The 26,918-nt window shown below is 60.5% G+C and overlaps 1 protein-coding gene across 1 annotated transcript; it reads left to right on the plus strand.

Moving 5' to 3' along the window:
* Window positions 1–1,421: 1,421 nt before the first annotated feature.
* On the plus strand, window positions 1,422–26,007 carry DNMT3B (DNA methyltransferase 3 beta). Its single transcript, XM_026084735.1, has 19 exons — window positions 1,422–1,526; window positions 5,955–6,099; window positions 7,317–7,423; window positions 8,592–8,744; window positions 9,170–9,376; window positions 11,003–11,161; window positions 12,307–12,414; window positions 13,154–13,295; window positions 13,906–14,034; window positions 14,742–14,786; window positions 15,243–15,322; window positions 15,486–15,598; window positions 15,850–16,033; window positions 16,284–16,368; window positions 16,921–17,066; window positions 17,250–17,340; window positions 17,734–17,882; window positions 18,605–18,690; window positions 23,073–26,007. The coding sequence occupies exons 1-19, from the start codon at window positions 1,422–1,424 to the stop codon at window positions 23,212–23,214; spliced, it is 2,376 nt and encodes a 791-aa protein (XP_025940520.1). The 3' UTR covers window positions 23,215–26,007.
* The last annotated feature ends 911 nt before the right edge of the window (window positions 26,008–26,918 follow it).

Raw genomic sequence — 26,918 nt, forward strand, 5'->3', positions numbered from 1 at the left:
CGCGGGGGCGCCCGGCCCCCCGCGCCGCCCCTCCCCGCCCGCATCCGTCGCGGCTGCCGGGGGAGGCGTCCGCGCTTTCGGAGGTGCCCGCGGACGGAGCCGCCTGCCCGTGGCCCCGTGGGTCTCGGGATGTCACAGCCTGATTCTGTGCTTCGGTCCTGGCGCTGGAGGGAGGCGGTGCGGGGCCCTGCCTGCGCCCGGGAAGCGTCGGGACCGTCCAGGGAAGCGGTGCCGGGGCAGAGCCCGGAGCCGCTGGGGGSGAGCGCCTCTAGCCTTCGGGGCTTAACTTTCCCATCTGTAAAATGGGGCCAGCAGTTGCTTTGCCCACAGGGCAGGGGGGATTTGAGGCCCGGAACAGTCTTGCCCCGGGGCCGAGGGCGCAGCACGGTGCTGCCCGCTCTCAGCGGGGCTCCCGGCGCTGCCTCCCTCCAAAGGCGCAGCAGCAGCAGCAGCTGGGAGGGCTTCCGGGAGGCCGAGGCATGGCACCAGCGCTGTTCCCAGCATAAACACCTCTGTTTTCCTCTTCTTGGGTCAGTTCTCTKCAAGTACATCTTTCCTTTCCCTTTTCGAAGGAAAGCAGCTCTCGGCCGGTGCCGCAGGCGTGAAGTTACCCTGGCCTGGGGAAGGAAAGGAGGACGCCTCGGAGGCGAGGCACCCGCTGAGCCTCCCGACGCAGGCAAAGCCTCAGGTAGTGACATGGCTAAATAACACATGTGCCGGGAGGGAGCCTTCTCCTGCCGCCTCCTCCCGAAGGCAGGGGAGAAGCCCTTGCGGAGGTAGAGGCAGAGGAGGGATCGCATCGGAGAAGCAAACTCCAGAGTGGCCCCAGTGGGTGGCACAGCTTCCGGCAGCCCCAGGGGAGGGAAGCAGCGGATGGGAAGGCAGGACGAGGGCTGGCCGTTGGGCTCTGAGGGTGCACACCATGTCCCTCAAAAATGGGCCAGGAAAAGAAACAAGGGCTGCGAAACGCCTTCCCTGCAGCAGGGCTTTCCTTTGCTGCCTTTGCCGCCACTTTCTAACCAAGTGACTCGCTGGCTGTTTAAAGCTCTCGAGCCTTTGGGTCTGGAAAGCGGGCTGGAGGTTTTATGCCCTGGTGCAGGAAAGGCCAGGCGGAGGGCAGGGGGGAGACGGGGACAGTGAGGTGTCACCGCTTTATTTCCTTTTGTGCTGGGGAAAGATGACGCAGTTATAACTCCAGAAACAGGAATTCCTTCTGCTGAGCACGTCCCACCTGCGCGACGGTGGAGCCGACACGCTGCCCGTGGACCGGCGCCCTGCCCGCGGGCAGCCTCGGCCCCGGACGCCCCAGGGAGCCGGGGCCTCTCCACGCTGGGGACTTACCTGGGCAGCGATTTGGGGAGAGCCGGCGTGGCGGTGACAGCACTGAGCGCGCTGCGGGGAGAGCTGTGGATGTGACCGAGATGAGCATGGTAAAGAGCCTAGAGCGGCTGGAGCAGCGGCTGGCTGTGATGGTGGCTGCCCAGGAGACTTCTCAGGCCTGGTCTTCACTGGGAGAGGAGGGGCCGGTTTGTTTTTTGTTTCTTTTCTTTCATCCAAGCTTTACTGAACGCAAGTGGCTAATGTGCTGGACCGGGGAGGGGTGGCCACAAAGGGGCTGCAGCGCTGCCGCGGGGGAGCGGAGCAGGGCAGGGAGGGCAGGAAAGGAAACGGGGGGAAAATGGAGGGAAGTGCTGGAGCCCGGGACTGCCGAGACGGAGGGAATTAGCCAGGAGAGGGGCCAGACACAGGAAACGGGCAGGGGAGGGAAAAGACCGGCCTTTTTAATGAGCATATCTGCCAGAATGGGTTCCCTTTCTTATTAAATTGCCAGCCCAGCAACTCTTTTCTTTCCAGGATTAGAGGGAAATGCTCAGTTTTGGGGCGAGTTAAAGGCCATTTGTGTGCGTGATAGCCCAGAGCCGTCGGCGGGAGCTGGGGCTGGAGGGAGCTACTCCAGCCATCGGGGGCCTTTATTTCTTTTTGTTATTCAAACAGGGCTTGGGTGATGGCTGCCATCCCAGCCATCACGTAAAATGCTTCCCTCCAGCCTTTTGATATGCGTGCCCCGTGTCTGGAGGCAAAGTCCGGCTGTCTCCCTTGCAATCTCTCCACCTCCTGGGGAAACGGACCTGATAAGGGCAATTCTTGTTTTCTCAAGAAGGAAAACTGAAACCAGCCCCGGGCCAGGCCGGGGAGCTGCGCTAGTCCCAGGGGCCAGCTGGGGCTGGAGGCACAGCCCGGCCGCAGGTGAGGGCAGAGGCTCTGCCTGCACCGGGGCGGCCAGCCGGCTTGGCCAGGCAGGGACCCGAGAGTCCCCCTCCAGCCGAGAGGCTCTCGAAGCAGTTAATGTTATGGCGTGGTCTTTACCCAGTTTGGCAAACCTTAAAGAAACTGGTATTGCAAAACTAGGGCGGGATCCGAAGTCAGCGGGTTCATTGTTTTGGTGGGGTCTAGCTGCAGGGAATGGCCTGGTCACCGAGGCAGAGCGTCGTGGGCTGCAGCGAGAGCCAACTTCTTGGGGACCTTTAAACACCAGAGCTGGAAATCTGGGTTATTTTGTTCTTCTATGACATGTATTGCTGCGGTGTATGTCGGTGTATTTGCAGTGCATTAAGCAGTGCAAACACTGTTGTGCTGTTTTCCTCCTCCCGCCGTGAGCGAGAAGCATGCGAGGGGAGTGCTCTGTTTCTTATTATTTTCTTAGTGCCCTGTGTGCACACGCTGGTGTGTGTTTCTGGGAGGGGAGGCAAGGACAAAGAACGCGCCTTGCTCTTGAGCAGAAGGTGCTGAGGCTGGTCGTGTGGGAGCCCGTCCTGCGGGAGCTCCCCGGCGGGCTGACGGGGTGCACTGCCCTCTTCTCCACCAGGCAGGACAGTTTGGAGGATGCAGCTTCATTCCTAGGTGCAGATGCCTGCAGTAATAAGAAAAGGGATGGATATTGCAATCTGGCTGGCTGAGTTTAGGTAGCTTTACACAGTCCGGGCTCTGCAATACCCTTCCTTTTCCGCTTGCGTATCAGAAGGTGGTGATGGGATGTCCTTTTGGAGGCGTTCTCGGGTGGTGCGACTGGAGAAGTGCAGGCAGCAAGCACTTCTGCTCCTGCATGCGCATGCGCTGCAGGTCCTGCATGCACCTGGTGTTCTGAAACGTCTGTCCTTGCGCCCATGTGCTGGGTTCATCTCCTGGATGGGCAGAGCCTTGGTGTGGGGGGGGTTTCCAGCTCTGCAACAGAACGGTTACTTCCAATCAAAGTGAGGTTTTTTTTTTTCCCCAACCAAACAGTAAAAAAAATTGTTTTTGAAGCCAGAGCTCCCTAAGTGCATGGCAAAGCTAAGCTTGGCCCGTCAGATGCTCTCAGAGTCCTGGTTACATGTCCTGCAGGACAGCTGCAAGAGTCGCTTTTCCAGCGGGGTGGGATGGGAGCACGACCCCCCGTGCTGCCCTCCCCACCACCTTGCTTGCTCTTGCTCTCCTGGGCTGTGCTCGGCTGTCGCGGCAGCGCGGTGGCCTGCTCGGCTGCTTGCCATGGGCTCGCGGCGTGGCCGTGGCCAGCAGCCGAGCTGGCTGGGGGGAAGCGCCCTGGTCGTCTGCTGCGGATTTGTAATGGAGGAGTTTCGAGGTGCAAATTGTGGCCCTCCTGGGCTGAGGTCCCCGAGCAGGCCCTGACCGAGGGCTGAATGCAAAATCACTCCGAAGGTCTCAGCGCGGCTTTGCGGGCGCAGATGTTCTGCAGGGTGCAGGGTCTGGAGGTGGCTGTGYCTGGCGCCGCGTCCTCCCTGGAGCTGGACAAACCCCATGTCCGTAGCGTGTCCCTTCCCTTGTCGCTCCTCCTAAAGCTGCTGTTCTTGTGGATGTCTGCTGGCCACCTCTTTCCCAAGACGTGCTTCCCAGAGGTGTCCCCGTCCTTCGCCCGCGCCGCTGCTTGGGGGAAGCAGCGTGCCCTGCTCGCCGCTGTTCTCGAGAGTGGCAGCATCCCTCCCGTTGATGCCGCGCCGCTCCTCTGCGGCGTCGCAGAAGGGCCCCGCGCGTGCGGGGCCGGGGAGGGAGCAGCCCCCGTGGCAGCAGGCCTCCCCGAGCCGAGCCGAGCCAGGGCAGCCGTCAGCCGCCGGGGGGATCCGGCGAGTCTGGGCAGCTCCCAGGAATTGTTCGCTGGGCCTGGGAGCAGATGTGCTGGAGCGGTGGGATTGCTGCAGGCAGCTGTAGGGGTTTGCTGAGCTCTCCTGCCGTTTCTCCGCCGCTCGTCCCTTTGTTAAGGGGACACGTGCTACTGCGGAGGGGGGACGCGCACCCGGCCCGGCACCCGCAAAGGTGGCGCCTGGACACCTGTTTTCCTTTGCGTTGGGATTTTACCAGCGTTTTAACGCTGCCCTCCTGCATTGAAAGCATTAAACCCCGGCTGGTCTTTGTTTGAGAGAGGCGCTGACAGGCGATGCGAGAGCAGAAATCCCAATTGTTCGGGAGCCGGTCGGAGCCAACGCTGCGAGCGAGCAGGGCGTCTCCAGGCTGAGCCGAGCCCAGGAAGGGGCAGCCGTGCCCGGAGCCCGCTCCCAGAGTGCCGGCTTTCCGGCCCTGCTAGGGCCTCAGAGGGGCAGAAACCCTGTTTCCCTGGTTGCTCCGTAGGCGCTTAATGGCCCTCGAAACCTGCTGCTTGAGCTAAGTGCTGCTGAAATAACTGCGCTGGAGACGGGGCAAGTTGCAGCACAGACCCAGCGCCCGGCAATGAGGCAGTTCGGTGAGCGTCGCCCAGGGTGCCGTGCCACTGGGAGAGTCTGGGAGCTTCCACTTCCGAAAACAGGATCGCGGGAGGCACCGGGGGGAGCAGGAGCATCCGGGCGCAGGCGTGCCCCATGTCTCCTGCCTGTGCAGCATCCGCCTTCCCCCGGGCAGGGGGTGAGGGAGAGGTTTGAGCAGTAGGAAGGCCTGGAAATGTCTCTTGACTTCTGCTCGTTCCTACCTTGCTTTTCTGGGCTCCGTCTGTCTGCAGAGAAGTTTGTCCAAGAAACTCCCAGGAGCTTTTGGCTTCCCCCTGGGAGCAGAGCCGCGGCCGCTCGAGGCGTTACCGGCAGCTGAACCGCTGCGGAGGGCTGCTGGTCGTGTGCGAAGAGCAGCACCCGAGCGCCTGACCTCTGTGCAAACGCCCGCAAATCGGGGCGTTTGGACACTCCCAGAGCCGCCCGCGGTGGGGGCCTGCGCGGCGGTGGAGGATGCTCGTGGGGGTCTGTGGCTCGGCCGGCGCGGTCCTCCTTGGAGAGGTCTCCCATCTCCCAGGACGGATGCTGCATCTCTCGCTCGGTGCCCGGTGCAGCCTGACCCCTTTGGCCGTCGGGGCAGCTGAACTTGCGGCGGGCGACGGGACTTTGCCCCGCGTGCCGGCCCGTCTGCAGCGTCTCGGTGTGGCTGTGACAGCTCAGCCGCGGCCAGCTGGAGCTTTGCAGGGCATCGGCGGGAGCGTGGTGGGGCAAGCGGCCGGTGAGGCTTTGGGGAGCAACGTCCCTGCTAGTAGAAGTGTCTCCTGTTGATCCTGGGTGGCGGAGAACTGCAGCTCCTTCTGGAAGGGGTCCCCGGCCACGACTGACTCCACGGGAGTTAGGCTGGGCTGAGTTAAAGTCTAAGAGCGCTTTCTGGGTCGTACTGGGGGAGCCTGTCCTGCCACGTGTGCAGAGTCCTTGGAGAAACGTCCTGTTTCCCTCAGGGATGAACAAGCAGGTTTGAGCCCAGGACCTTCGTTCGCTGAAGCCGGTGAATCTTTAGGGCCCCGTTTGCGGGAAGGCCGTGTCCAGGTTCCCGTTAGCACACGGTACCTACCCAGCCCCGACCCTGGTGTTTGCTTCCCTGGGTGCTTTAGGAGAGGGAATGGTCAGCTGTGGCTTGCTTGAGTAGCTTTGGCAATCCGGTTAGCCTTTCCTGGGGCTTTCTGGGTGGCTAAATTTCCTTTCTGCTTATTGCTCGCATAGGCCAGCATGAAAAAGGACAAGAACCACGGCAGGGAGGAGGCAGACTGCAGGGCAGAGCTGATCCTCATCAACGGAGACTGCACCGATCCTGCTAAGGACAAACCTTCCCTTGTTCTGGAAGCAAACGGGAAGCCCGATGCTCCAGGTGAGCCTTGCCTTGCCGTGCCGGAGCGGGGCCAGGGTTTCCGGCTGCCCTCCCGACGGCCGCGCGGGCGCAACTCCGCTGGCTTTCTGCTCTCCGTGGCACCTCCAGCCTGAGGGACCGTTGCACTGAGGAGCRAGTGGAGGCTTGGTGGGGTGTAAAGAGAAACTCTCCCTCTGCGTGCTGAAGACTGCGGGAGTTTTGCTGCCGGAGTTGGCTCGGAGCAGGTCCAGGCGACACGGCAGGGGTACTTTGKGTTCTGGCATTTGGTGAAGATAATGTATTTCATTAGTGCTGCTTAAATTCACACCCTAAACCACAAACTTCTGCTGGCCGTAAGTCCAAGGCAACAATGCRAGTTGCTCATCCGTAACAGCATCTGTTGCCATTATGTTATTATTTAAGAAAATATAATAACATAAYGGCAACAGATGCTGTTATGGAAACCCTGTGCCACGCTGCATCACATGTGAGGCTGGCTCTGCCCCTTACTCATTTCATTAACCACGCCAAGAGCAAGGGGGCAGAGGAGGAATCGCTACACACACGAGGAGAGCTGCCAGCTTGAGGGGTTGTGTCACGGGTCTTGTGATGCTCTCGTTATGTTCCCCAAGTCTTGGTCCTTGGTTCCTTGGTTCATGAGATTATAGGAAGATCTCCAGCTGCAGTAAGCTGAAACAAAGCGTGGTGGGTCCATGACTGGAGGTTGACTTTGGCCTTTGGACCTTGAGGTTCAGGAAGGATTCAGGAAGACACGTTCTGCTCTTTGCCAAGCGCTGGTCTGCTGCAGTGAGTCTGCGCTTGCAGACGACAGAACTTGCCTCTTTCATAAAGTGCTTTGAATGAATTGATGACAGGACCTGAATAGCAGGCGTATGGTTTCGTTATTCCTCTAGGCTCTCTGAAACAAAAAGGTTTAAAAAAAAAAAAAAGAGAGCAAGCCCCACACTTCCTATTAAAACCCCTTGCAGTCTTTAGAGCAAGTCTGTGATTTGCTGGAGATGTGATTTTGGGACTGCCTGTGTCAGCAGTCCCGCGATGGGGAGGTTCGAAGATAACCATTTTTCTTCGCTCTCAGCCACATTTCTCCAAGATGAGGTTTCAGTCTCTTGTTCAAATCAAGACTTGCTCCTCTGAGCGGAGTCGCGTGCAGAGGCATAGTGAGACACGGCCAGAATGGCTTGCTGAGGGTGAGCCCGCTTTGACTTTTCCTCCCGCAGATGCTGGGAACCTGGGATTGCCGTCGCTCAGGAACAAGAGGATGAGCAAGGGCGACCTCTCCAAGGAGGACCTGCCCTGGCCGCTCACCCTCGCGGAGGCTCAGGAGGTGAGTGCCCCCCTCGAGGCTCTGGCGGCGGGCGCCGGGGGCGATTTGCAGCCCGTGGGCTTTCGCGGAGGCCGCCGTGGAAGGGCGGCTCGTTTGCAAGATGCGGCTCGTCCCGCTTGTGTCAGAGCGAGTCACCTCCGGGGTGGCTCCCGCGCTGGGTGCTGGGGGCAATGTTTCAATGGAGGATGCAATTTTCACTTATAAGTTTAATATTTGTTTTCWTTTTTAATTTTTGTGCTTGTGCAGCAGCAGGAGGGTGTAGTCTATAGTGCAGCTATGCCCGCTATGTGTTGTAACGATCTAGTAATTTTTACTTTGTAATTCTTACTAATATCGATATTTTCTTCAAGAAGGTTTGGCTGCATTGATGGACTGAAACATCTCGTGTCTCCCACCATCAGGGTGGCCTGGTTTCAGCAGCTGTGAGCGCTGGATCCCAGTTTTGCCCCCACCACCCTCCTTTTTTTTTTTTTTTTTTTTATTAGCTGGGTTGACAAACCTCCAGTGTCTGGGAGCATTTTTGGCTTCTGTTTTTATTGCTTTGACTTTGAAATAAAACCCCAAGGTTGGAGGTCTGCCTGTGACTCTGCAGCTTCCAAGAGCAAGAGCTGAAAACTCAGTTGGGGCAAACTCGCTTTCCCGGCGTGTTGTTTTCGGGGGCCGTTCGCTTAGGAGCAGGCCGCTACACCAACCTCATTTCATTTTCACACTCGGCGACGCCGGATGCAGGAAATGTGCCTGGTTCAGGCTGTTTTGTAAACTGCGGCTGCCGCAAACCGCAGGGGAAAGYGGCCCTGGGCGCCGCCGCGGGGCCGGCGCGCGGGAGCCCGCAGTGCTGGGGTGCGGGGGCAGCTCCTCGCCTCCGCGGCTCCCGGCGCCCCGCCGCGCCGCAGCTCTTGGCAAGGAGGATGCGGGAAGGGTGCACGCGGCCTCCGGGCGCCGAAGCGGGTTTCAGCAGCTCCCGGCACGTGCCGTGCCGCCTCCCGGCGCGGTGCCGCRGGAATCGCCTGGCGTGCCGCCGCGTTTTCCCGCGCACAGCTGGGGCCGCGGCTGCTGCTTCTGGTGCCTCCAGCGCCTCCGCGGCTGCTGGCAGCGGCCCGTGTCCGGCACAGGGCTGCGCCACCGAGACCCATCCTTCCCTTCCCTTCCTTCCCTTCCCGTGCTGCAGGTGCGGCCGCGGGGCAGCGCCGGCTGGGAGAGCAGCCTGAGGCAGAAGCCGCCCGTGCGCCTCATCTTCCAGGCGGGRCAGACCCGGCACGAGATGAAGATCAAGGAGGGGAGCAGCGTGGAGAGCTTCAAGGAGCTGCCGGCTCCGGCGCGGGTGAGGGCCGGGGCCGTGCCTCGGTTTCCCCACCTGCGAGGTGGGGGGATGCTGCTCAGAGCCCCTGCTCCCTAGCAGTTCTGGGAGCAGTTCTGACTGCTTGGGATGAGCTGGGAAGGGGAAAAGGGAAGAGCAAGCGGTCCAGTGGTGCTCCCCTTCCTCTGCCTCGGCAGCGCGGTCCCCGGTGCTCCCAGCCGGGCCGCCCCTGGCCAGCCTGTCCCTGGCCAGGAGCCTGCCGAAACCTCGGCCTCCGGGCGCCCCTTTCCCAGCCACTGGCGCCGCCTGCCCTCTCCTCGCTCCCCGATCCCGGGCCAGAGGGTGACGGGACGGGGCAGGCTCATGCGGGACGGGTCTCCTCCGCCTTTTGGGCCCTTTTCTCTCCGTTTTCGGCGGGCGTTGACGCTCTGCTCCCTCCTGCCCCGCAGAGCTCCAAGAGGCGAACAGCCGTGTCCATCCAGGCCCCCACCATCGACCTCACGGAAGACGATTCCCAGGACTCCTCCCAGAGCAGCAGCACGATTTCTGGGAGCAGCTCCCAGGAGGGCCAGAACAGCGCCGCCGAGCTCCTGGCCGAGGAGCCCGAGAGCAGAGACCCGGAGAGCAGGGACCCGGGGATAGCGCCGGAATACCAGGTACGGCGGAGCGGCGGCTGGCGCTCGGCAAACCCCCCTGAGCACACGGAGATCCGGCGTCCTGGGAAGGTGCAGGGCAGGAGCGGGCATTCCTGGCTCGTTGGCTCAGGGCAGCCTTGGAGTCCTCACCTGGATTTGCTTCTCCTCCTTCCCCACTCCCCAGCCGCGCTCCCGCAGGCTCTCCGCCAGCGCGGTTGGGTCAGCGCCGCCTCCCCGGGATCCCCGCTCCCGACCGGCCTCCGCGGCCCCTGCCGAGCCGCAGCCTGCCTGCGCGGCGCGTGGTGGTGCCGAGCCACGGCCCCGCCGGGAAGCACGCGCGTGGCACGCGCCCGCCCGGGAACCGTGCCCCACGGAGACAGGCGGTTGCATGTGCCGGAGCGTTTCTCTCGGGAGATGCTGAAGAGGAAAGACGTTGCTGGACCCRCAGACGGGAGTGACTCACTGCCCGCGGGGCGGCAGGGCAGGGCCGGAGACTCCCAGGAGTTGGGCAATTGCATTTCGCTGCGTAATTAGGTGCCTAATTGCAGAACGAAGCTGGGCAGGAGGGTTCTGCCCGCGGAGGTGACTCCCTCCCTCCTGCCGCGAGGACGCCTTCCCGAGTGCCGCGGAGGGTCGCGGAGGGGGAAGGCGTCAGCGGGGTCTCCCTTAATCCGCCCCTTGGAGAGGCAGGGCACAACTCGGAGGCCCTCGGCACGGTCGTGTCTAAATTCCCAGYTCCCCTGTTTCTTTTTTTGTCCTGCCTTGTTTTCTGTTCTGCTCTGTGGGAATGAGACGAGGGTGGGTGCCCTGCCCCGGGGGCGCAGCCGGACGAGCTTATTTGCACGTGCCGAGCTTATTTGCACATGCCGTGCTGTGAAGCCTTTACCGCAGCAGGGACCAACCCAGTCGGCTCCGGGAACGATCCCAGGGCGAGAAGCTCTTCCCTGCGGCAAGGCAGGGCGTGCAGCATCCCGGGCTGGGCCTTCCCGCACCCTTCCGCACCGCGGCTCCGCGCCCTGGGCTGTGCGCCGCGGCTGCGGAGCAGCGTGCGGTGAGCCAAGCTCTTCCAGGCAGAGGGTGAGGAGAGGTGGGAGAACTTCCAGGCAGCGCCTTGCCAGCTCCCGTCACCGGGGCGGCAGGTCCTTTTCGTGCAAACGGGAGCTTCCCAGACTGGGCTTTGTTCGCATGCAGGGAAAGGCTTCCCAGTGCTTGCGGCACCCGGGCGCAGGCAGGAGCGGGCACGTGGCAGGCGCTGATGCCAGCCCGCCCGGCCGGGCTGCCGTGCAGGACATGGCATGCTTGGCGTGCTGATGCGCCGGGCGCCCGGCTCCCTGCAAAACTGGCAAGGCGCAGACTTTCCCCGGGATTTCTGAACGCGTTGTGCGATACGGTGGCTGGGAGCCAGCGTTCAGTATGACGTGGGGCCCCGGCCTTGCTCGCGTTTAAAAGTCCGGGAGAGCTTTGTGCCGAGCCTTGGAGGAAGGAGGTTGCAGCTTTGAGCGCGCCGTTGCGCGGAGGTGGGCGCAGGGGTCCCGGCTCCTGCCAGTTCCCCTGTGCCGCACCGTTCCCGGGCTTTGCCGCGCGGGAGCTCTGGCGAAACGTGGCGCGTGCTCGTGGCTCACTTGTGTCGTCCCCTTTGGCTTTCAGGATGGGAAGGAGTTTGGAATCGGGGAGCTCGTGTGGGGGAAGATCAAAGGTTTCTCTTGGTGGCCCGCGATCGTCGTCTCCTACAGAGCCACCTCCAAGCGCCAGGCTGTCTCCGGCATGCGGTGGGTGCAGTGGTTCGGAGACGGGAAGTTCTCGGAGGTAAGGCCTGAGGCTGCCCTGCCTGCACCCGGTGCGGAGCTGCTCGGAGCCGGAGGAGACCCCCCGGCTCTTCCTCCGCGCCGTTTCGCCCGCCTGGTCRGCGTTAGCTGAGGGAAGAGGCGGCTGCAAAGACGGGAGGAATCGGTGCAGGTTTTCCAGGTTTCTCCCGTCGGCCTCCGAGGTCTCTGCGAAGGGCAGAGGGCTTCAAAACCCGCCTGGTGCGGGGAGGAGAGAGGCTTGGGGAYGCAGCCGATCAGCGTGGCTCCGCGCCGTGCCGCGCTGCCCGGCCGGGAATTACACGCCCGGGGCGTGAAGATCCCCTCACCTGCGTGCAAGCAGGGCCGGGCGCCGCGCCGAGCACCTTGCGATGCAGCCGGTGCCGGTGCCGCGCGGCCGTGCTGGCAGAGGTGCGGGCGCCCAGCAGAGGGTGCAAAAAGCCCGTCGTTGGCGGATGCGCCGGCACAAAGGTCTGGCGAGCCCCTGGCGCGTGCAGGGTGCCTGCAGGCGCTGCTGGTGCTGGTTCTTGCTGCAGAGAACGGGGGCTGCGGAGCCCTCGCGTTTAGTCGGGAGCCCTGTTCACACGCTGCCGGAGCAGGTGCCGGCCGCAGGCGTCGCTCCTGGGCCGCGAGACCCCCCCCTTTGGAAGGCCAACCTGTGCCAAAACCGTCTTTCCAGCCTGTGGCTGAGCATGTCCCGTGACCGTGGCACAGACCACGGCGGTGGAGGGCATGGAGAGCTGGCTGCCGCGTCTAGGCAGGGCTTTTCCATGGAGAAAGACGACCCGGAACCAGGGCAGGGTGCGAGACTGTCTGTGGGCATGAGGACCCAGGCAGCCGTGGGGACGCATTTCTGTTTTGTCCACTAGCATCCGTCTCTTCGGCAGCGTTAACGAGGGGGCGACATCTTCCACGGGGGGCTGGCGTCTGGATCCGGGGTTTTCTCCCTGGTTCTGCTGTCGACTCTCGGGCTGGCCAAGCGGGACGAGTCCCGGGCGCCCTGTCTCGCCCTCCCTCGGGAGGTGCTGCRGCTCAGCCCAGCTCCACGGGGACGTCGGAGATGACGATCCTTCTGCAAAGCGTGCGCGGATCCTGAAGCAAGACGTGCTGCTTAGCAGCCGTTATTAAGCATTTATCACTCTCTCCCAGGTTTCTGCGGACAAGCTGGTGGGACTGATGGCGTTTAGGCAGCATTTCAACTCTTCCACTTTCAATAAGCTGGTCTCCTATCGGCGAGCCGTATACCATGCCCTGGAGGTAACTGGAGAGCGGAGCTGGGCTTTAGGGGCGGTTAGGACGCAAACCGAGGGAAGCGGGGGAAGCAGCCGGGGTGGAAGAGGTGCCTTGGCCCGAAGGCTGGGCCTGCCCTGCTGTGCGGAGCCGGTTGGGGCCAGYGCTTCCCGCTCCGCTGCGCGCGTGGCTGGGCTTTGCTCCGTGTTTGGGCGGCGCTGGATAACGTGCGCAAAGCATTTTGAGAGCTATCGGCGAGAGGCTGATGCCACCATCCGGCATTAATCGCTGTTCCCATCCGTATCGCCTCGCTGGCGTTACGTGGACAGACATCTGCAGGAAAACGCTCCATCCCTGCCGGGACTGTTTCCATGCGCAGACCTGGGGCCAGACTCTGCTGCATTCCCAGGGGGATGGGGAGCAGCTTGGCCGCGGCTCCGGAGCCTCGCTGCTCCAGGAATTGCCGGTGTGGCGGAGGTCGGAGCCGGGCTCTGACTGGCGGCAGCGCTGCAGCTGCCYGGCAGCGTGATCCGGGAGCAGCCGTGCTGATGACGGACGTGCTTTGTCCTCGGCGCGGAGCTGATCCCCCCGCGGGYGATGCACTGCGCTCCGGCTTAGCGCACTGCAACCCCCAGGGACATCTTCTGCCTGCTCTTGGCTTGCTCTTGACCGACGGGGAGCTGCTGCCCGGCCTCGGGGTCCCCGGTGGCACAGGGTCCCGCGGAGGTTTTCTGAGCCACATCTGCTTCTCCTCTCTTGCGGACAGGTCGCRAGGAGCCGCTCGGGGAAGACTTTTGCATCCGCCCCCGGGGAGTCTCTGGAGGAGCAGCTGAAGCCCATGATCGACTGGGCGCTCACCGGCTTCAAACCCTTAGGCTTCAAGGGACTGAAACCACCTAAAATACCAGGTTTGATGGTTTTATGAGCTGGGCAATGGAGCTGGCCTGGGCAGCGGGCCACCACGCTCCCTCCCTGCCAGCTGTGCCCACCTGGCCGAGCCAGCTCGTGCTCCGCGGTGGCAGCGTGCCCGGCCGGGCCGCCCCTCTGYTCTTCACTCTATCCGGGATGGAGCTCCCCAGGAGCGGCTTAGCAAAAGGCCGGGGTAAAGCACCTGTCTGGGGCCTCGGAACCATCGCACCTGCAAACCAACGCGATCCGYGGCCCCTCGGGGACCGCGGGTTTGGGGAAGAGCAGGGGGAACGCAGCCCCCCCTTTGGAGAGGGGCAAAGAAACTTCCCAGCTCCAAGGAACTATTTTGCGGTGTGTGTGCAGGCTCTGGCTAGGTCTTTTCCTCGTGGTCTTTGCCAGCCTGGAGCGGTTGTGGCATGGGGCGTGAGGGCGCTTACTTACGTGTAGGATGAGAAGGAGAAAGCAGAAAGGGGGATTCTGCGCCGGTGCCCTTGTGCCGCGCGGGAGGAGGAGGCTGCAGGRCAGCCGAGAAGGGCCGCGGTGGGACTCCGAAGGAGCGGTCCCCGCGCGCCCCGGGCTGGCCCCCACGGCCCCGCGTTGCTCTTGCAGAGAACGGCGCCCTGCGGAACGGCACGGAGGAGGTGCTGCCCCTCGAGCAGTGTCCCCCCACCAAGAGGCTAAAGACCAACCCCTGCAACAACGGCAAGGAGCAGCGGGCGGAGGAGGATCAGACCCGAGGTAACGGGGTGCGAGAGCTGGGGGCAGCGGCGGGGGCCCGGCCCCGCACGTGTGAAAAGCACGAGAAGAAACCGCTGGGAGAGAGGAAATAGCTTCAGGTCGAGGCAGCACCAAAGAGGGAACACGGAGGAGGGATGCTCTGGCTGCGCCCCAGTCGCGGGAGCAGACGTGGCRGTTTGTGCCTTAAGGACCCCAGCAAACCAAACTGCGAGGTGCAGGGCCATGAGCTGAGCTTCATTAACTGCTCAGCTCGGAAACGATCCGCTTGCCGGAGCATTGCAAACGGGAGCGCAGCGGAGCGGTCGGTGCGTACCCCTCACAGCCGCCCCTCTCCGGCGCGTGCATCACATGCATGCGCACGCGGTCCTCCGTGCACCGTCCTCCCCAACGCCTTCCCGTGTCCGAATGCACTGCACACGCGCCGGCTGCGACGGCGCTGCCCCGATGTGCGCATCCACGCAGGCAGGGTTTGTGCCAAGGTGCGGGTAGCTCTATTGCTCCTTCCCTGGCTCACGTGTCTGGGCCGCCACCGTCGTTCTCTTTAGTATTAACTGCACCTATGCAGTGGTCTACCTTCTCCATGTAGCGCTCAGCCAAGCTGCATCTGTTTTAATGCAAGAAATAGGGCAGTCGTAGCTAGCCTACATTTGAAGTTTGTTACGCTAAGGAATGAATAAATCTGTGTGTTTTTTTTTTTTTTTATAAAGAGCAAATGGTCTCTGAAGTTACGAACAACAGTGGGAGTCTCGAAGGTAATTATTGTCTGTTCTCTCTTGACAGAAGATCTGGGCTAACGCTTGCGCCTGGGTACAGCACTCGACAAAAATAATTGGTCTCCCTGTTTAAATACACCCTGCGGAATCGGGGAAAGCACCGCAGACTGCTGGGCCGGCATTTGGTTTTAGGGGAAGGGGCCGCTGTGCAGGTCTTCCCCGTGGGGCCTGACCCCTGGGAGAGCCCCAGCTGAGCCCTGGACCTGCAAACGCTTTAGAGAAAAGGTTTCCGCCTTTTCCAGCCTGTGGTCCGGCGGCGGGGCAGGGGGGAGCGCTGCGCTCCTAGGTTTAGCCCGTTCACCCTGGGTGCTCCCAGTCGCTGTTCCGGCGCATCCCGGACGTGACCGCCGGGCGCATCCCTAGAGCCCAAGCGGCGCCCGGCTGCCGCGGAGGGGAGGCAGCTGGGGCGAGCGCGGCTCTGCTCTCTCCGCACAGAGAGCTGCCTGTCCTGCGGCAGGAGGAACCCGGCCACCTTCCACCCGCTCTTCGAGGGGGGGCTCTGCCAGACCTGCAGGGTAAGCGCCGCCGGGATGGGATGGGGGCGKCTCCGGAGGAGAGCGGGGGGGTGCAGGCACCCCGGGGTGCTTTGCACCGCCGCCGCTGGCGGGACGCGGCTGCGCAGCGAGGGCAGGAGGGAGGCAGGAGCGGCCGCRCTGACTCCCGCTTCCTCCTCGCCAGGATAGATTCCTGGAGCTCTTCTACATGTACGACGAGGACGGCTACCAGTCGTACTGCACGGTGTGCTGCGAAGGCAAGGAGCTGCTGCTCTGCAGCAACGCCAGCTGCTGCAGGTGGGCCCCGCCACCGCCTCCGCTCCTCCGCGCCCTCTCCCAGCCGCCGGGCTTGGAGTCGTGCCGGAGCCGGAGCCAGAGCAGGCGCTGCGTGCGCGGGGCACTGCGCTGGCACCCGGCCGYGCGGGATGTCYGGGAAATGCACCTTTCCTGCAAAAYGGGGCCGGGGARGGAGCGGGGGTCCCAGGGGTGGCTCAAAGGGGCTGGAGGGGTTTGGGGGTGAGGAGCACGAGGCGCTGCGGTTTGGGCAGGTGCTTCTGCGTCGAGTGCCTGGAGGTCCTGGTGGGGCGAGGGACGTCGGCAAAGGCGAAGGAGCAAGAGCCCTGGAACTGCTACATGTGCCAGCCGCAGCGGAGCTACGGGGTCCTGCAGCGCCGGCAGGACTGGAACGTCCGCCTGCAGGACTTCTTCACCAGCGACAAAGGACAGGAATACGTAAGGGCCGCAGGCGGGGGGGAGCCGCACAAAACCCCTCAGCCCTCCGCCTTGTCTCGCCTTGCTTGTCCCCACGTGCCCGTCCCCGAGGCCGCTGGGCTCTTTACGGGTGCCCGGCGCCCTCCCGAAGGYGGAGAGGGGCCCGTAGAGCTGAGGTTTGCGCTGGCCTTGCAGAGCGTCGCAGCACTGCTCGGAGGGGGGAAGACGGCTGCAGGAGGAGCCAAGGCTTCATCGCTGTCTCTCGTTGCAGGATGCACCCAAGATCTACCCGGCGGTCCCACCCGCGAAGAGGAGGCCTATCAGGGTGCTGTCTTTATTCGACGGCATAGCGACAGGTGAGGCGCTCGGAGCACCGTCCCGACGGTGCGGCGGTACCGGCTGTCAGCGATGAGCAGCTCTGTGGCCTCAAAGGCATCTCTGCAAGCCCGGTGAGAAGGGCCGAGGGAGCCCAGGAAGCGCTCTCCTTCCCGCTGGACAGCGGGCTGCGGAGGAGGCGCCGGCGGAGCGTGCGGGAACGGGGCTCCCAGACGTTCTTGCCGTGCTGAGCGCCTGCTCAGGTGGCCGGTCTCACTGAGCAGTGAGAGCTGTGCGAGCGTTTTTAAGCTGGTCTCAGTATTTCGGGGCAACTGGTTTGACTCCAGTTCGCTCAGCGTTGACGTTCTGCTTCCTGGGAGCAAAGCAAAGCTGTGGTTTTTTGGATGCCTCTCTGAAAATTGCCTGGAGGAGAGAGGTCCAAAACRCGTATTCTGCTCATCTAAAAACGGCCTTTGGCCGTACCCGCCTAGGTCAAGCAAGAGTGGCAAAATCGGTCTTGTGTGCTTGCGAAGGAGACTGGAAGGCTGAGCAGAGCGGTGCCACCGCAGACCTYGTTTTGTGTCTCTTGGCAGGCTACCTGGTGCTGAAGGACTTGGGCATTAAAGTGGAGAAGTACATCGCCTCGGAGATCTGCGAGGACCCCATCGCCGTGGGGACCATGCGGCACGAAGGCAACATCACCTACGTGCACGACGTCAGGAACATAACCAAGAGAAACGTGAGCGCCGCTTCCCGCGGGAGGGCCGGGGCACGCGGGTCRAAATCGCTGCGGCCCCCCCCCCGCCGTGAGACACGGAGGCGCCGGGAGCGAACGAGCCCCTGCTGCAGCCCCTGCCCCTTGCCGGCGGGCAGAGACCGGGCTGCGTGGCGCCTCCTGACTGGGTCCGTCGCTGTGCTCTAGATCGAAGAGTGGGGTCCCTTCGACTTGGTGATCGGCGGAAGCCCCTGCAACGATATTTCCATCGTGAGCCCTGCCAGGAAGGGTCTGTACGGTAAGGCTGCGCTGTCGCCRGCGGCGCTGGGTACCCCTCGGGTGCTGGAACGGGTGTGGGGCCACCTCCGTGTCCAGGGGAACGATGCAAGACCCCGCTCCACGCTGGCGGTGGCTGCCCTAGCCATGGGGGTGACATCTGCAAAAYGCAGGCTGTCTCCGCCGCGTTTCTGGTGCTCTCCGGGGAGGACGGGCACCGGCCGGACCACGAGGGCCGGACCCCGCCGGACCGGAGGGACCACGGCAGGGAGGTGGGTTTGCACGGGGAGCTCTGCAAACAGGCCCCTCGCCCCCTTGCCGGTGGGACCGCCGGGGCCCTCGCCCCGCTGCGCTCACGGAGCCCCGCGCGGCGCCGCGGCGGGTCCTGATGCCGCGTTGCCTTCCTGCCCTGCAGAAGGAACCGGCAGGCTGTTCTTTGAGTTTTACCATCTCCTGAACTACGCTCGTCCCAAGGCGGGAGAGGAGCGGCCCTTCTTCTGGATGTTTGAGAACGTGGTGGCCATGAGAGTCAACGACAAGAGGGACATTTCTCGGTTTCTGGAGGTAGGGATAGCTGCGGGGAGAGGCCTGGGAGCAATCTGCTAGGGCGGCGAGGGTACGGCCGGGGGTTTCATGCRGCCCCAACGCTGGAGAATCCCCTGCCTGATGCACTCGCTAGGAAGCAGCTTTTTCATCTCGCCTGTGCTGCGGGATCCCCGCTGACCCTCGGCACGTTAGCTCCCGATCCCTGCTTCTCCAGGGTGAGATTATTTCCAGCCTCGCAGAAAGCTTCTGTTCTTCAGAGCAAACGCGCTGTTATTTCTAAGGAGAGGGTGGTAAGGGCCTGGAAAGCAAGTTTAATTCTGTGGTAACCAAGAAGAAGCTCTGGTTTCGGTAGTAACACCCACCGCAGCTTCCTAGTCYGTGCTGCAGAGTCTGCCCCGAGGTCAGCAGCTCCGGTCGTGGCCCGGAGAAATCGCTGTGCTTTTGGTGACCTGTTGGTCATGGCTATTGCCCGAGAGCCCACGTAGCAGGTCAGGCTGGAACAAGGGTTCGTTTGGGCTAAATCATTAGGGAAGGATTTGCTGAGTTTTTTTTTTTTAAACTCTCTGCAGTGCAGCAGAGAACGTCCGTCCCTGCTGGAGAGGGATCGGCTGGGGCCCTGCCGCCCCTGCACGGGAGCACGCGYCAGGTCCTGCTCCGCTGCGCGAGGAAGGTCTCGGCAAAAGACTCGTCTTGCACCAACTACCCTAGTTATTTTTTTCTCTTTCTCTCTCGGACCGCAGTGTAACCCGGTTATGATTGACGCTATCAAGATATCAGCTGCCCACAGAGCACGCTATTTCTGGGGCAACCTACCGGGGATGAACAGGTAATCTTTTGCTGTGGTTTTGTTTTGCTCTGTGGTGCTCGTGCAGCTCTTTCCTCCTTGGCCCTAAGCGCAGCCCCTGAGAGCCGAAGGGCTGCAGTTCCCACACGGTGCGATTTCCCTGTGATGGTGTTTTGATGCTAATGCGCTTACTAATGAGCAGTGATGACAATCTGGAAAAAATGTAGATGAGTTCCCTGCCCCCAAACCTGAAGCCTGTGGAGTGAAGAGTAATTGGACTTGCCCAGGCCGCTTTGCAGCGCGTCTGGCACGGCTCGCTGCGAGGGGCGGACGTGCGTGCGAGCAGCGCTCAGCCCCCAGCGAATGCGCGTGCTCCTCGAGGGCAAAACCGCTGCAGGGAGCCGAGGTTCCCTGGCGGTGCYGTGCCTGGAGGTGCACGTGTGCCCTGGCCCCTGTTTAAGATGCAGATGGCCCGGGCAAAGGCCCGCGTGCGCAGGGTCCTGCATGGCAGCGCCGTGCCCCCGGCTCGGGTGGGCGGGTAGATTTGCCCGGGATGAATCCGAACGAGCTCCYGGAGCCGGTGCCCTGCGTGCGGCGGGGAGGCCCCGCGTTCCTCCAGACCTGGCCCACCCCTTGCTTTGAACGCAAGGCAACACGCAGCAGAAGGGCTGGGAGTGAAGTAAAATTAGATTACGAGCAGTCCTGCGCGCAAAACGTGCTTGCAATGAAAGATGAAGTTTTCACGCAGCTAAAGCCTCGGCTGATAAACGCAGGCTCGTTTTAAATATTTTGGCTTGTTTATGCTTAAATTGCCAGTATTTTTTTAGGAGTTAAAACTAATTAAAGCTGAGACAGAGGCGTCCAGGTATTTGAAAGTTAAGTAGCAATTACTGAGCCTTTGTCATGTCCYGCCGTTTGAAACGGCACTTGCACTTTCATCTGACTGTAGCTAAGGGGAGAAGCAAGGCGATGACTCGAGGGCTCTCGGTAAGGTAAAGGTAAAGCAGCCGGGGCAACGCTCYCCGAGGTGCCTTTGCGCCGCTTTCGGCAGAGGCAGGCGCGGAGGGACGCCGCCGGCTGCAGGGCGCCTCTGAACGYGTTGCCACGAAAGCTGTCGAGGGCACCGATGCGCGTCCCCGTTTAGAACATGCCTCTGTGAAGAACGGCTAATTAACGAGGCCAGCTCTGCCGTTTATTAATAGAAGTATGCTGAATAGCGGTAAAATTGCCAGGGACTTAGGGGAGCTGTAACCAAAGGCTTGAGGAGGGGGTGGGGGAGAGAAGAAGAAGTGATGGTGGTGYGTTCTTTGGTCCGTTTTGCGGATGCGGAGTGACTCGTGGTGGTTCTCGTGTCGCGGTGCCCGGCCGAGCCGGCGAACCCCTCGCGGGCTCGTGGTGGCGGCACGGCTGGCGCACGGCAAGCGAACGGGGCACGCGCGCGCCGTTGTCTCCGAGCGGGTAAGAGCCCGATGCGAGGTCCTGGGAAGTCTGGTTTTCTTGTCTTTGTGGATAGAGATGGGTGTCAGAGCTCCAGCACTTTGTGGTGTTTCCTCCCAAAACGCTGTGCCCCCCCCTGAGGTGGGACCTCCCACCAGGGACGCTGTCCAGGTACCCGTCCCGGTGACTCCACCATCTCCAGGACCAGGCATTTCTCTGTGGTCCCACACTTCCTCGTCCTCGCTCCCAGGAGACCTTCTCTGAGCCATGGGCTTGATCTGAGGAGATAGCTGGTGCTTGGGTTTCCGTCTCGTGTTTCGCGGGACAGTTGCATTTATGTACGTTGATCCTGAAGAGCAGCAAAGGCCATGAGCCAAGCATTTGGAGAGAGCCAGGCATTTTGGGAGAGGCGTGCTCGTGGCAACGGCCTTGCTGGAGAGCACAAACCCTGCTACGTTCTTCCTCCTCCTCAATGTCCTCAGACTGTCCCTTCAGTAGACATAAATTGCGAGATACATTTAATCATGTCAGTCTTGGCCAAAAGTGCCTAGATAAAATTACTGACTGTATTTCCCCAATACACACACTCATGCACACATGTGTGTATATATATATTTTTAAACCTTCTTTTGTGAGTTCAGCCACTTCCTTGGGAGCTGATGGGGCCAGGGTTGCCCACTCCATCGCTGGCATCCGTTGCATATGTTAATTCGAAAGCTGGTGCTGGCATGCAGGACCTGCTTGATGGCCATCGTTGGTCATCGGCTGTTCCTGGGGGCCGCCCCCACGGAGAGCCCTCGCTCCCATTTCCTCCGACTGCCGCTTAGGTTCGCTTCGCTCTTGTTTTACTCTTCAGTTGAGAAAAGTGCAAACCCTAATGGCAAAATCCAACCCAAGCAAGCAGGGGAGAAGCCTGCAGCTCCCAGGTCTCACGAAGGACGTCGGTTTGTGGTGCTCCAAGTTAGGGAGGTGAGCTGGGCTGGCAAGGCTTGGGCTAAACCGAGGGTGATCAGGCAGAGCCACAGGCTCAAGCTGCGCTCGGGGGAGCAGCGAGCGACTGGGGCTTTTGCCTATAGGAGACTCATAAAGTTTATTACGTTTTYGGTGACTCGAAGGGTGAGGCCCTGAGGTGAAAGGCCCTTGCGCTTATCCTGGGAGGAGGAGGTGGGAGCGGGCAGGAGGGTGTGGGCTTATGGCAAATGACCTCCAACAACTTGGCAGTGACTCARTGAGAATGATTTATTGACTTTGGACAAGCCCAGAGCCTGCATTAGGCTGCCCTGATGCACAAAGCTGGAAGGAGGGATTTTCTATCGTCTTTAGATATGCCGTGCTTGTTTTTTACTTGATAGTGTTCGATGCTAGTGCTGATTCCAGGCTGAGAGCTTATTGGTGGCTCTTCCCTTTAGCTTTTCCTTTTATTTTCCTAGTGCAATTTTAAAATAGGGCCAGCGTGCCAGGTTCTTAATCCCCGTCCAGCATCCCCCTTTAACTGGGAAATCTGAGCTCGGTTGAGGTGTGTCCCAGGGGAATTCGTTGCTGCACGTGCTGGTGGGATGTGACAGTGGGATGTGACTGCCCTGCAGTTCAGGGGAAGTCAGCGCTTCTGGTTCCTCTGACACCTGCCTTCTGACTTGAGCAGCGAATCTCTGGTATTTGACACTTCTGTTCCAGCCTTTGAGACAAGCAATCTGCTGTAGTTACTTGTATTTCAGTAGGAAAGCTGTGGTAGTTTATACAAGAGGCCATCAGTAAGATGAATACATTACCATATTTCAGGGAAGCACGGCACGCTTGCTGTGTTTCATCTGATGGGCTACACGGCAGGGCACTTCAGWGGGAGAAGAGCCCCTGACCACACCTTAGGTGCGAGAGATTATCTTTTCAGATCAGTAAGGCTCAAAAACTAAGATCATAGAAGCAGCAGCCCTGGATGGGGGTGTAAAACAACATCTCTTGTCCATGCTCCTTGCTGCCTGGGGGCACAATACAGAGAATATTAGTGCAATTTAACATTAGCAGACTCCAGAGCCTTAATATCAAGTTTTAGTATTCTTGCTGGTTAATTTTTGCAAACGAACATGCTGCTCTTGGTGCCCTGAGGAACCAGGACCGCTCGCTGTCCTCCTGGTCACATGCACATCTGACTCCCGCTGCGACGGAGGGAGGCATGTGCACATACTTGCCGCATATAGATTTCTCCGGGTTGGCAGGTGCAGTGCCGGATTCCTTCATTCCTCCCTTGGATTCCCGCTGGATGGGTCACATCCCGAGCTTGACAGTGTCCTGGCTTCGGTCTGCAGAGCTGGGCTGGGGCGCTTGGTCCCCATTTGCAAATGTTAAGTCATATGGGGAGATCTGCTGAGTGGATATTTTTCCACAGATTAGTGTGTGGATGATTTTTCAGGCTACCTGGCTCTGCAAGTGCTGGGCTTTAGGAGATTAGGAATTTCCTCCCCGTTCTGTCGTTGCCTCTTGATGAGCGTGGGCAAGTCTGCTGCTTTCTCTGTGCCTCGGTTTCTATGCCTGTAAAAAGGGACAGTGTCGCCTTTGCCTAATGACAGTATCGCCTTTGCCTAGTGCTTTGAGGGCTTCTGATGGAAAGTGGTATGTGTCCATTGGCTGCCCCAAAAGGAAAGGAGCTTGGAGAGCTGACGGGGAGCGCTGGGTCCAGCAGAGCCGCGGCGTGGACGTGCGGATGGGCAGAGCGGCCGTGTCTTGCCCTGCCGCATGCGCTGGCGGAGGCCGTGCTGCCTGAAAAGAGCCRTGGCGAGACCGCGGGCTGGCGGGCACGATGGATGGACGGGGACGGGGCCCTCGGGGCCGCTCCGTGGCGCCGAGCCCCTGCGGACGAGGAGGCGGGAGCTGGCTCTGCGCAGCCCCGAGCCGCCGGCCAGCCTTGCCCGAGGGACAGGGAGGATGGAGGGGGCCGCGGCGCCGGGAGCCTCTCCCGCAGCCGAGCGTCTCCTGTTGCCCTCTCCCTGCAGGATCTTCGGCTTCCCCCTCCACTACACGGACGTCTCCAACATCGGCCGCGGCGCTCGCCAGAAGGTGCTCGGGAGATCCTGGAGCGTCCCCGTCATCCGGCACCTCTTTTCCCCGCTCAAGGATTACTTCGCCTGCGAATAGCGAGCAGAGCTTGCCTTGTCTCTCTGGTAAAGATGCAGAGCTCCACTGCCTTTGCGGGAGAGGGACGGACAGACAGCCCCGACCTCCCGCAAGCTCCGCCACTTCCTYGAAACCATCCCTCCCCGGCCACGTGCTGCGGGAAGGAGCGTGGCCCCGCAGGGAGAGCTTAGGAAATGTCTTTAACCAAAGAACCGGGTAGGGTAACTTCTCTTTAAAGGGACTAACGACAGTGATACTTAGAAAATGATGGACAAAAGAGCTTTAATTGCCCAGCACAGGAAGCTGTATGCATAGCTGATGAGACGAGACATCTTCTCCAGAGCATTAAGTATTTCATTTTAACTAAGAGCTGAAAAGCTACAACTTGCTGAGCAGTGAGTGTGGAGGCAGCTGCTGGGGTGCTGCAAACAGACTCGAACTACAGAGAAACGATGYTTTTCTTAAACAAACAAAACCTCTCTTGAAACAACTGCTAAAAAACCCAAAACTGTAGCAGCAGGTGTAAAGGACCCTGGTCAGGTTACATACACTGAACATGCAGGATACAGAAACCAAATCTTTTTTTTTTTTAAGACTTTTTTGTTAAACTTTGATTTTGTTGTTTAACGTCTATTGCTGCTTTAAGGCATTACATAAGAATGTGGAGATTCCTAGACCTGAATGTAGCTGAAACTGAACTGTGAGGTGATAGAATTACTCTTCTAGTTAGAACTAAAGAAATATTGTTTTATAAGTTTGGCTGTAGTTTACAAATATTCACTACTTCCTTTTTAAAGCATTTAAAGTTTTTCCTTACATTTAAAAATACCGCTGAGTGATTTGAAAGGTTAAACAGTACTCCAAGAGCATGCAGGATTTGGGTTCTGGTGTCCGCAAAGGAAAACGTTCTCCTGCCGTTCGTTTCCAAATGAACGTGCTGCAGGAGCGGGAAGGATAGTGCAGCGGCCAACGTTGTCTTTAAAATGCAGCCCCTCAAAACGTCAGTGACCCACCGGTAGTRCCAGTGCGTTAGTTCTGATGCAGGTTCCCCGGCAGGGAAAAGCCCAGCCCCGGTCCCAAAGCGACCTAGCTAGCAGCGTGGGGCGTCCTTGGCACGCTGTACCTATCCCAGTGCCGGGGGAGATGTGTGCGTGCGGCAGGACTCCCCCTGTCAAAGCTCGGTTTTCCGTAGGGAGCGGCTGCAGTCCTGGCAGCCGCCTCCAGGAACTCTTTAACTCCAATGCACCTTTCAATGCACTGAAGCAGTTCAGGATGTTCACCCGCCGTCCCTGCGTCCTCCCCTACCTCTACTCTTCACTACAAACTGTAGCCTCAAGTTGGCAGAGTACTTAGGTGCATTCTCAAAATTAAGCATTTGCAAACCACTGTTGTGCCAACTGGGTCGGTGCTCTGCCCGATCCCAGACTGCCTCGCCAGGTGTTTATGGCATGTGCCAGGAAGCGTCAGTGGGAAATGAGAGCTTCTCTCCCGGCTCCTTCTACCTCTCTTTGACAAGTAGGGACCCTCTTGCATCTCCTGCCTGGGCGGTGGAAGGTGGTGGTGTCCCCAGCAGAGAGGGAGCCTCCCATTTTCCACTCCTCCCTCTGTGGAGCTGTTTTTATGCAGTTTTCCACCCCCYACCCCCTCTTCCCACCCTCTGCTGGGGGAAGCTGCCTGCCCCCCGTCTTCTCTTGGTCTCCAAACCAAGCTGCACTCAGGAATTGGCAGGAAAGGAAACCCAGGAAAAGTTTAAAGGCTTATTTTCCTTGATCCTTCCTGGCGGTTATTCCTGAAAGTCTTCCGCTAAGGCGTTCCCAACTGACACACATTTGAGCAAGCCTTAATTTAGAAAAAGCTGGTGAGAAAGCCAAGCAGTCTCCTCGGTCCCTGCTAGCATCTGCAATTCTTTGCAGGCTGCTCAGGGACAGTAGCAAGCCATCACCACCTTTAGTCATCTCGCCCCCGTGACCTGCCCGGCTGACGCGGAGGACCAAGGGGGTCCGTTGTGCCGGTGCCGGCGGCACTTGGAAAGCGTCGGTCGTGCGTCCACTGGCTTGGGACCTGGTGGACCTCCAGCCAAACGCTGGACCCGCACCTGAATCAAAACACTAATGCCTCAGCCCGGCCCTAGTTTACCATCCCCGTTTCCTGGTCCCTGTAGCCGCAGGGAGCTGCGAGCGGGAGGCTCGGCATTCCCCGACCACGATCAGCCGTGGGGGAAGGAGCTGCCGATGGCGAGGCCTTCGGGTCCGCCRCCCTGGGAAATGACAGCGGCCCCCTCCATCTTTCTACCCCATGACAATTTTATTTCTCAAAACCAGGTTAATACATATTCTCTGCTCAATGGCATCTTCTTCACATCTTTTCCTGTCAGATCAAAAGAAAAATAGAAGAAAAAAAAGGACTTTGAGAAAGTAAACAAAGATAAAAGGAATAATTGTCTTGGCATTAAGCTTATGTGATAAAAATTGTAGTAGACAAGTCTTCCTTGAAATATTTTTCCCTGTAAGAGCTGCCGTTTATTATGTGTTTATAAAAATGTTGTAAGGAGAGAGAGATTTCAGAAATGCCTTTTTAATAATTTTTAAAGGCGTGTAACTCTCCCTGGTGCTATTTTTTTAGGGTAAGGATTTTGATGTTGAAAGTTTCATGGGTTTTTATACAATCTTTTAAAAAATCAAAGGAATTTGTATTGTTGTTTTGTTAACAAATGTTTCATCTACTTTTTGTATTGGGAGCCCAGTACCAAAGTATGAAAAACTTAAAACTGTGCCTTGTCTAAAACAGTTTACTGATTTCCATATGGGAAAGAAAATGGATCCATGTCTAGAGTTTACCATTTATCACTGTCTAATTAAAAATCAGTATTTCTGTATGACTGGACATTATTTATTATTCTTGGGGGGAAAAAATGATCAAGCAGAACCGGCTCGCCAGCTGGCCTGGCCCGCGAGCCTCGCCGGGGGGTCGCCGCAGCTGCCGGGCAGGGCCGTTATCCCGGGCTGCAGCCCCGCCGCTGTGGTGGGTGTCGCGGAGGCCTAAGGAGCCCTTCTGTGCTGCCGGGGGCTGCAGCGGGGGCACCCAGGCCCCTCCAGCGCTGTCAGCCCGGCGCAGGCCGGGAGGAAGGGGGCGGGGGCGCCTCGAGGCCCGGTGGCTCAGCCGTTTAACGGTTTTTAACGGCTACGCGGCCGCGTGGCCCGCACGCTCCCTCAAGGGAGGCACTCCCACGGGGCGGCCGCGGCCACAGCGCCCGGTCCTAGGCCGGGGCCGGGCGGGTCTGGGGCCCGGGGCCCTGCCAGGCTCCCGGCGCGGCCGCGGTGGCCTCGCTCGCGGCCCTGCGCCCCTCGGAGGGCGCCGCGGCGGGAACCGGGCGCCTCAGGGGACGCCGGCCGAGCCCCAGCCGAGCGGGGGCAGCGGGAGCTGAGGGGCGGGGCCTAGCTCACGGCGCGTGCGAATGGCGGGGCCGCCCCGGGGGCGGGGCCAAGAGCCGCCACCAATCCCAGGCGTGGTGGGTGGAGCCCCGCCGCGGCGACGCAGCGGCTGTCCCCGCCCCCTGGCAACGGGGCCCCCCCGCCCCCTTCGCGGGGAGCTCGTCCCCGAGCCGCCGAGCGGCGCTCGCTATAACCGCCGTGACGTAGGCGTGACGCGAGCGCGTAGCGTGCGAGTGACGTGGTCCCGGGCAGGCGGGCGGGGCCGGTTTGAACGCGGAGGAGACGGGCGCGAGC

The sequence above is a fragment of the Apteryx rowi genome, unplaced genomic scaffold (assembly GCF_003343035.1).
Source record: "Apteryx rowi isolate R43461 unplaced genomic scaffold, aptRow1 scaffold_0, whole genome shotgun sequence".
NCBI lineage: Eukaryota > Metazoa > Chordata > Aves > Apterygiformes > Apterygidae > Apteryx > Apteryx rowi.